The sequence below is a fragment of the Hyaena hyaena genome, unplaced genomic scaffold (genome assembly GCF_003009895.1).
Source record: "Hyaena hyaena isolate Hyena2069 unplaced genomic scaffold, ASM300989v1 scaffold_2037, whole genome shotgun sequence".
NCBI classification, from domain to species: domain Eukaryota; kingdom Metazoa; phylum Chordata; class Mammalia; order Carnivora; family Hyaenidae; genus Hyaena; species Hyaena hyaena.
Genome location: NW_024082674.1, coordinates 40,728 through 50,926, shown reverse-complemented (window position 1 = coordinate 50,926; position 10,199 = coordinate 40,728). Strand labels below are relative to the sequence as shown.

Genomic DNA, 10,199 nt, shown 5'->3' with positions numbered 1-10,199 from the left:
TGAATAAAGCTTTGTAATGTAGCTTGAAGTCCAGAATAGAGATGCCTCCAGCTTTGTCTCTTTTTCAGAATTGCTTTGGCTATTCAGGGTCTTTTGTGGTTTCATACAAATATTAGAATTGTTTGTTCTAAGCTCTGTGAAAAATGCTGATGGTATTTAGATCGGGATTGCATTAGATGTGTAGATTGCTTTAGGTAGTATGGACATTTTGACAATGTTCTTCCAGTCCATGAAGAATGCTTTTCCATTTCTTTGTGTCCTCTTCAATTTTTTTCATAAGTGTTCTAGGTCTATTACTTCTTTGGTTAGGTTTATTTCTAGGCATCTGGTTGTTCATGGTGCAATTGCAAATGGAATCAATTCCTTTACTTCTTTTTTAGCTGTTTCATTATTGATGTACAGGAACATAACAGATTTTTACACATTGATTTTATATCCTGCAACTTTGCTGAATTCATGTATTGGTTCTGGCAATTTTTTGGTGGAGTCTTTTGGGTTTTCTACATAGAGTATTATGTTGTCTGCAAATAGCGAAGGTTTGACTTCTTCCTTGACAATTTGGATGCCTTGTTTTTTGTCTGATTGCTGAGGCTAGGAGTTCCAACAGTATGTTGAACAACAGTGGTAAAAGTGGACATCCCTTCATATTCCTGACCTTTGGGGGAAAGATCTCAGTTTTTCCCCATTGAGGATGATACTAGCCATATTTTCCTTAAATGGCCTTTATGATGTTGAGGTGTGTTCCCTCTAAACCTACTTTGTTGAGGGTTTTGATCAAGAATGGGTGCTGTACTTTGTCAAATGCTTTTCTGCATCTATTGAGAGGATCATGTAATTCTTATCCTTTCTTTTATTAATGTGGTGTATTACTTTGATTGATTTGTGAATACTGAAACACCCTTGCACTCCAGGAATAAATCCCACTTGATTGTGGTAAATAATTCTTTTAATGTGCTGTTATATTCAGTTTGTTAGTATCTTGTTGAGAATTTTTGCATCCATGTTCATCAGGGGTATTGACCGGTTACTTTACTTTTCATTGGGGTCTTTGTCCTGTTTTGAAATCAAGGTAATTCTGGCCTCACATAATGAGTTTGGAAATTTTCCTTCTAGTTCTATGTTTTGGGCCAGTTTGAGAAAATAGGTATTAACTCTTATTTAAATAAATATCTGGCTGAATTCCCCTAGTGGGTCTTCTGGCCTTAAACTCTTGTTTGTTGGGAGATTTTTTATTACTATTTCAATTTCTTTGCTGGTTACGGGTCTGTTCCAAATTTTCTATTTCTTCCTGTTTCAGCTTTTGTAGTTTGTATGTTCTAGGAATTTATCCATTTCGTCCAGATTGCCCAGTTTGTTCACATACAATTTTTCATAGTATTCTTTTATAATTGTTTATATTTCTGTGGTGATGGTTGTGCTTGCTCCTCTTTCATTTGTGATTTTATTCATTCTGGTCCTTTCTCCTTCCTTTTTGATATTTCTGGCTAGGGGTTTATCAATTTTATTAATTCTTTCAGAGAACCAGCTCTTATTTTTGTTGATCTGTTCTATTTTTTTGTTTCTATTTTGTTTCTGCTCTAATCTTTATGATTTCCCTTCTTTTGCTGGCTTTAGGCTTTATTTGCTTTCCTTTTCCAACTCCTTTCGGTGACAGAATAGGCTGTGTATTCGAGACCTTTCTTGCTTCTTGAGATAGGCCTTCAGTGCAATATACTTCCCTCTTAGGACTGTCTTTGCTTAATCCCAAATATTTTGGACTATCATGTTTTCATTTTCATTTGCTTCTATCTACTTTTTAGTTTCCTCTTTAATTTCCTGGTTAACCATTTCATTCTTTAGTAGGATATTTTTAACTTCCAAGTATTTGTGGTCTTTTGGAAAAAAAATTTTTTTTGTGGCTGACTTCACGTTTCATAGCATTCTGGTCTGAAAATATGCATGGTATGCTCTCAATCTTTTTGTATTTGTTGAAGTAGGATCTGTGACCCAGTATGTGATTCTGGAGAATGTTCTATGTGCACTCGAAAAGAATGTGTATTCTTCTGCTTTAGTATGGAATGTTCTGAATATATCTGTGAAGTTCATCTGTCCAGTGTGTCATTCCAAGTTATTGTTTCCTTGTTGATTTTCTGCTTAGATGATCTGTCCATTGCTGTAAGTGGAATATTAAAGTCACCTACGATTATTGTATTATTGGCAATGGGTTTTCTGATGTTTGTTATTATTTGATTTCTATATTTGGGTGCTCTGAAGTTGAGGACATATTTTAGATTATTAGATATTCTTAATATATATACATATGTATACTCCTTAATTATAATATAATGCCCTTCTTCATCTTCTGTTATAGCCTTTGGATAAAATCTGGTTTGTCTGATATAAGTATGAGAATTCTGTCTTTCTTGGCCTCTATTAGCATGATAGATTATTCTCCATTACCTCACTTTAAATCTGCCAATATTTTTTAGGTCTAAAATGAGTCTCCTGTAGGTAGCATATAGATTGATCTTGGTTTTTTTTTTCTTTCTTTTTTTAAAATCAATTATGGTATGCTATGTCTTTTGATTGAAGCATTTAGTCCATTTACATTCAGGGTGATCATTGAAAGATAGGGGTTTTATGCCATGTGTTACCTGTAAAGTTTGTGTTTCTGATGATATTCTCTGTTCCTTTCTAGTCTTTGTTGCTTGTGGTCTTTTTTTCCCCCACACAAAGAATCCCCCTTAATATTTCTTGCTAGGCTGACTTCGTGGTTGCTAACTCCTTTAGTTTTTGTTTGTCTGGAAAACTTTTTATCTCTCTTTCTTTTCTGAATGGCAGCTTTGCTGGATAGAGTATTCTTGGCTGCATATTTTTCCCACTCGACACATTTAATATATCCTGCCTCTTCTCTCTGGCCTACCAAGTTTCTGTCAAAAGATCTGTTGTGAATCTGACCTGTCTTCCCTTGTAGGTTAAGGATATTTTTCCTCTTGCTGCTCTTGGGATTCTTTCCTTGCTATTTTGTAAATTTGATTATGGTATGCCTTGGTGACCATTGGTTTTTGTTAAATTTAACGGGAGTTCTCTGTGCATCTTGGATTTTTCTGTCTGTGTGCTTCTCCAGATTAGGGAAATTTTCAGCCCGAATTTGCTCACATAAAACCTCTGCCCCTGAAGTACACTTCATCTTTTAGTACTCCTATTATGTGAATGTTTTTCCATTTTAAAAGTTGCTAAGTTCCCTAAGTCTGCCTTTATGATCCATTACCTTATTTCCTTCTTGTTTTCAACTTCATTATTTTTCATAATTTTATCATTCTGTATCACTGACTCATTTCTCTGCTCTGTCCATTCTCACTGTCATGGCATCCATTTGGGTTTGCATCTTGGTTATAGCATTTTAAATTTTGGCTTGACTAGATTTTAGCTCTTTTATCCCTGCGGTAAAAGATTTTCTAGTATCTTCTATGTGTTTTTCAAGCCCAGCTAGAATCATTACAATTTTTTTTAATTTTAGTCTGACATCTTTCTTATATCTGTGTTGATTAAATCCCTGGCTGTCATTTCTTCCTGTTCATTCTTTTGTCATGAATTCCTCTATCTTGCTATTTTGCAGGAAAAAAATTAATAAAATAAAAATTTTAAATTTAAACAAAATGTAAATGAAGGAAGCTAGGTCCTAGGTGCATTTTTGGTCTGCTTTTAAGAGAAGCTTCATAGGAAAACAGGGAAAAAAAAGAAAATTAAAAATTAAAAAAATATAATATGATAAAGGAAAAAAAATTTGCTCTTTGTGTATCCAAAAACAAAAGCAAAAAAAAAAAAAAAAACCCAAAAGTAAACAAACAAAAATCCAAAGGAAGCTACATCTAGTTTCTCCTAGAGTTGAAACTTTGCAGAACTCTGTGAGCAGTAGATGGTAGCACATTGAAGGGGTTTGTGCTAATCTTCTGCTAGAGGAACCTGCTGCTTTGATTCTCACAAAGACTTGTTCTAGTGGAGATGGGCTTGGAGGGTGCAGGGGGACAGGTTTTTGTGTAAAGGTGGCCATGTTTAGCTCACTGAGGTGGATTAGTACTGTTGGGCTTGTGGTGAAAATGGCTCCCCCCAGTCTCTGGAGTGGAATGTTCACACCCTAATAGAGTACATCAGTCACCTCTCCTCTTCCCTGGCTTCTATCAGATCCCTGCCTTCCCCCTGTCTGTGCCTGAGCTGTGCTTCTGCCAGGAAGTGCCACCCTCCTGGGTTTTCATTCATGGCTGTATTTCAAAATCTCCACACTCGGAGGTGCCCCATTGCTTTAGACCCATGCTGATCCTCTGGGGTAGGGTCTTGCCACCTTGTGGCCAGTGCCAGCTTGTCCCAGAAAACAGTCATACAACTGCAGAGCAGCTGCAGCTTGGAACTTATGGTAAATAGCAACACACAGCCAGTATGAGTGGTTGCTGCCCTCAGCCAGCGTCTTTATTCCTGTTCTGGTGAATGGGGTAGTTTAGTGGTGCCCACAGGGTTTTTTGCCCATGCAGAGGCTGTACCACCTCTACCAAATGCATTCCCAGCAGGGGAATCGCTTCTCCCTGTGCAACCCAGGAGATTTTCAGACCATGCTGCCCTCTCCTGGGGCTCTCTGCCTTGTCGACTTCTGAAACTTCAGACCCTGTACTCTGCTATTTATAAAACTGGAAGTATTGAAACCCTTTCCTTTTTCCCTGTCAGTGATTTTGGTGAACAGTTTTCTTGTGCAGTCCCCTGTGCCTATATTCACTCTTTTTCCCCCCACTCTTTCCTTCTCTCTAGCTACTTTCAAAGGGAGTGCTTTTCTTGCACTAACCTAACACACTGTTCTCTCTCCAGCCCTCTCTATCCTCTCCATGAAAAAGGCTTCCACCCCTCTCCAGCACCAGGGCTTTTCTTTTCCCCATTTCTCTCCCCACACCATATACCTACCATATTCTCTCCCTCAAATTATGCAGATTGTTCTCTTAACCCTCAAATCGTTATTGTAGGTGTTCAGTGGTTTGATGTGGGGCTCATGGGTGACTCAGTCAGTTGAGCATCCGACTTTGTATTTTGACTCAGGTCACAGTTGTATGGTTGTGGGATTGAGCCCCACATTGGGAGCCTGCTGAAGAATCTCTCTCTCTTCCTCTGCTCCTCTCCCCTGTGCACACACACTTTCTCTCTTTTTCTCTCTCAAAAAAAATCTTACAAAATGGTTTAATGTTGGGGTGCCTGGGTGGCTCATTCAGTTGAGTGTTGGACTCTTGATTTTGTCTTAGGTCATGGTCTCACAGGTTTCCTGGGATCAAGCCCTGTAATGGGCTCCGCACTGACAGCACAGAGCCTGCTTGGGATTCTCTCTTCTCCCCTCTCTCTCTGCTCCTCCCCTGTTCACATGTGTTCTCTCTCTCAAAATAAATAAACTTAAAAAAATGATTTGATGTTGATCTCCTTGTGCTCGAAGGATGAGACCAGCCTTGGATTTCCCTTGTATTCTACCATCTTAACTCCTCCTCCTCCAGTTTCTTTTAAAAGGAATCAGCAGCATATCTTGTTCAAACTGCAGGATTTTTTTTTGTTGTTGTTGTTGTTGTTGTTGTTGTTTTTGGCACAGATGTATATTTTATCTCTTTCCCATAATGCCACCGAAATGACAGAATGATGTACAAAAATAGAAATATCTGTAATGGAGAATGGGGTCACATCAGTGGTGTAGGTATTTTGGTGAATTTCTGGAAGGCATAGAGTAATTCATATTGTACCAAAGGTCAGACTAGACCAGAAGAATCCATAGACCAGACATGCACAAGAGGAGGCTGCAGAGAAAATCTGAGCTTTGAGAAGCCCCCAACTTTTTGTCCTATACTCATAAAACCTAAAGCAAGACCTGACAGGTAACATACCACCCTCATATAGTCAGCTTGATGTGAATCTTCTCATTCAAGGAAAGTATCACTTAGGGAACTAGACTGTTATGATGTCAGTAGATACTAATTATTGTGTTACCAGTCTAGTCATTAGGTCATCATCATAGTGAATGAACAAGTAAAAATCATGACAATTAAAGGAAGCTATGAGTACACTGAGAAAATTATACAGTAACAAAAAATATTTTTAAACTACAGACATATACAATAACATGGATTTTCTGAGGGAAAAGCATAAATACATCTAGACTGTTACCCACTACTCCCCTTTCTAAGACTTGGGGATATCCCTCAAGAGTGGATGACCTGGTCTAATCTTATGACATGGACCTCCAGATTATAGAATAATTATATTTTTTGAATGTTGATGTATTTTAAAATATCTTTTAAGCTAAACAAATGTTTAAACCAAACATCGAATTAAATAGCTTCTCCCTGATATTTTGTCAAAGTCTATCCCAGGAGCCAATCCTACCTAGCAATAGGAACAAGAATAATTCACTTTAGGTGTGTGATATTTGCAATCATCACTAAAGAAACAGGAAGGCAAGCTTGCCTGCAGCAGCTGTCCCAGGCCTGGTAATCAGCCAGTAATGAGCCAGGGCTCATTGCAAGGTTGAAAATGACTGATGCTCTCTTACTGCATTCTGTGTGTTTGTGCTCTCAAATTCAATTCATTTTTACATATATTTTACAAATACTTATTTAGGACCTTGTGTGTAAGATATAGAGACTAAGACATCTAATTTGTAATAATAATAATTTTTAAAAGCTCACAGCCCCAAAATAAATATTATACAAGGCCAAGTATGACCTAAGAAGAATAAACTGCTAAATGATTCAAATGGGTAAACTAAATGTTTCAAGTGAGCATTACTATTCTCTTCAAGATAATCTGGAAATGCATCATAAAAGCTGTAACATTTGAGATATACCTTGAAGAAAAGGCACCTTTTCTCTGTGGGGAGACCTGTATTAGCAAAAGCATGTACTTGATAGAGTAAAAAGTAGTTAGAAAGCTTTCTGCAACTCATTTTTGGGTATAACACAGGAGAATAGGGAGAATTGTAGAGGAAGAGACTTCAGAGTTAACTAAGGTTTTATTTGAAAGGACTGAAAATAATGTCAGGGTGAGTAAACCAGGATGAGGAACACAGAGAGAAGGAATAAATGGATGTAAATATATGGAAAAAAATATATAAAATCTAGACATTGAACAGATAAAGTTGTACATGTGTATATAAACAGATTGTATTTGCACATAATCTGGTAGCAATGACAACCCATTAAAAGTTATTGAAAAGGGATATGATTTAATCAGAGTTGTTTATGAAGACTAACCTGGTGGCCAAGTTCTGAAAGTAATAGTATCAACAGGATTTAAAATATAAGCAGAGTTTTGCAAAACACAGAAGCAGAGTCAGGGCCTCATTGGTAACAGTAAGAAGGTGTATGGAATTTCAGTGTTGAGAAGGGAAGAACAGGAGTGGACTTGAAATAGGACACTTATTATACTTAGAGTATGGAATAGAAGGAACCTAACATTTAAAAATTCTTAAGACAGAAAACATCCAATATCTTGTTCATTTTCTTGTCTTTCCCAGCCACTCAGTTGATGCTATGACATCATATTATCTTAACATTATATGAATTTTGTAAACATGAATTTGAAGCCCATGTGTCAACAACACATTAAAAAAATTACATGTTACTGATTTATCTTATAGCTTCATTCTTTAAAAAAACTCTAGGAAGATTGACCATTTCCTTTTCTTCCCCATGACCATCCCACTTAAATTCTCTAGTCTCCTCTCTTAGCTTTATGAATTAGTGAAACTTTTCAGATTACCCTACAACATACACACACAGCTAGAAAGGGACTGTAGAAGGCATCCTAGACAGTGAGAGGCAAATCCCCTCATCCAGTTTCTCATAGGTGCACCCTAAGCTAAGAGCATCTCTTACAATTTGGCTTGACCCTCCCCATCTTAACTCCCTTCTCATATTTTCCCCATTGATCCCCTGTCTGGTTTTTTTGTTGTTGTTGCTGTTGTTTTTCTTTTTACAAATAGTTTGTTGTCAAATTGGTTTCCATATAATACCCAGTGCTCATCCCCACAAGTGCCCTCCTCCATGCCCCTCCCCCCTCCCCATCCCCTTTTTGTTTTTATCCCTCAGTGATATGACAGATGAATCCCCACATGAAGTGAAATTCACCATGGCCAAATAAAGTGGAATGAAAGATGGTTTGATGGCTAGCAGAATTTCTGGGATTTGTCTCTGCTCATTCAAACACAAACCTGCCTCCACTGTGGAGTTAAATGTATATGAGCCTCCAGGCTACATGGCTGTATAAGTATCAAATCATCATAATCTAGTCCTATTCAGAAAAACCATATGATTATAGTACTTAATGATTTTATAAAACTATAATAGAGTATAGCGTATAACAAAGAATAAAATATTTTTGTTTATGCTTCAGTTATTCCAGCATGAAATGAACACATGTTTAACAAATCATTAAATACTAGGCAACTACAATTGCACAGTCTTTGCATACTAACCAAAACAGAGCCATATCTAATCTGCATAATTTTGTGATGGTTTTAATAAAAAATAGAACAGATAATAGTATGAGATCTAAACATTTCTTTTTAACATTTTTCTTAGTGAATCTATGACTTTTTTATTTCTTAGGCTATAGATAATTGGATTTAACAAAGGAATTATGACAGTGTAAAACAGAGAGTCCATCATATCTTGATCATGTGATTGTGCAGATCCAGGGTGCACATACATGAAGAGAAGAGGGCCATAGTATAAAGAAACAGATAACAGATGGGCTCCACAGGTGGAGAAGGCTTTTTTTATGCCTTGTAGAGACTTCTTTTTTAAGATCATAAAGAGAATAAGTGTATAAGAGACCAGAACAATCAGAATGGTAAATACCTGTATTGACCCAGAGAAAATAAAAATCATCAGAATATTAATAGAAGGGTCAGTACAGGAAATCTTAAACAATGGCATGATGTCACAGTAGAAATGATATATTATGTTAGAATTACAAAAGGTTAATCTGAATAAAAACCCTATATGAACTATAGAATGAATAAATCCACCTACAAATGATGAAACTAACATCCAGGTGCAAAGTCTGTAGGTCATAATCACTGGATAAAGTAATGGTTTGCATATGGCTACATAGCGATCATATGCCATTGTTGCCAAGAGAAAACATTCTGTGGTGGCACCGAATGCAAAGGAAAACAATTGTGTCACACATTCAGAGAGAGTTATCATCTTACTCTTGGCTAGAAAGTTGACCAGCATCTTTGGGGTCACTGTAGATGATATCCAAGCATCCACAAAGGCTAAACTCCCAAGGAGAAAGTACATGGGAATGTGAAGGTGAGGGTCATTGCAGATAAGAGCGGTTAGTCCAAGGTTTCCCACAATAGTAATGAGGTATATCACCAAGAACATCAGAAACAGAGGGATTTTCCATTCTGGTTGATATGTGATTCCTGTGAGAACAAAATTTGTCAGCATTGTTGCGTTTTTAGGATCCATATTGTTACTGGATGACCCCTGAAATGAAATGCCATAAAAGTAAAAAGAACATTCACTAAGATTGTATTAAAAGAAAAATGGGAGAAAGTAGTTGAAATAAAGCCATACACTAACCAGAATGCACTTAATTTTATTTACTACTACTATAATATATGAAAACTAATTTTGGAATTGAGGAAATGGGAAATCCAATTATTTAAGTTAAAAAATATATACAGGAATTAACACATTTAGAAAAAAGGAGCTCTAGGCTCCGAACTGTTAGCACAGAGCCTGACACAGGACTCAAACCAACAAACCATAAGATCGTGACCTGAGCCAGAGTCAGACACTCACCCAACTGAGCCACTGAGGCACCCCAAGGAAAAACATTCTAAACATGATTACTAAATTTATGGGGATACCTGAGTGTGTTAGGGAATTCTGTGTCTGAAACATGGTTGAGGGTGTAGGGAAAAGAAGTTTGACTTATGATGAAATTAATTAAATCCATGTGGAGGTCCAGGGAATAGGGATACACCAAAAAATTTTAAGACAAGGAGTAGCATCATAAAATAATTTTTAAATTAAATACTTTGTAATGCAGAAAATATGCTGCAGGGAGGGGAAACTAGAGTCAGGAATACTAATTAGGAAGCTCTTACTGTTGTTCAGTGACTCTCAAACCAGATTACATATCAGAACTGTCTGAGGAACTTCTTGTACAAAATACAGATTGTG

At 36.9% G+C, this 10,199-nt stretch overlaps 1 protein-coding gene across 1 annotated transcript; it reads right to left on the bottom strand.

The window, feature by feature from the left end:
- Nucleotides 1-8,549: 8,549 nt before the first annotated feature.
- On the bottom strand, nucleotides 8,550-9,479 carry LOC120227169 (olfactory receptor 5H2-like). The gene has a single exon (XM_039225331.1). The coding sequence runs from the start codon at nucleotides 9,477-9,479 to the stop codon at nucleotides 8,550-8,552; it is 930 nt and encodes a 309-aa protein (XP_039081262.1).
- Nucleotides 9,480-10,199: the final 720 nt, after the last annotated feature.

Excerpts from the sequence above, each read along its gene's own strand:
- LOC120227169 (XM_039225331.1), bottom strand. The coding sequence starts at position 9,479 with ATGGATCCTAAAAACGCAACAATGCTGACAAATTTTGTTCTCACAGGA.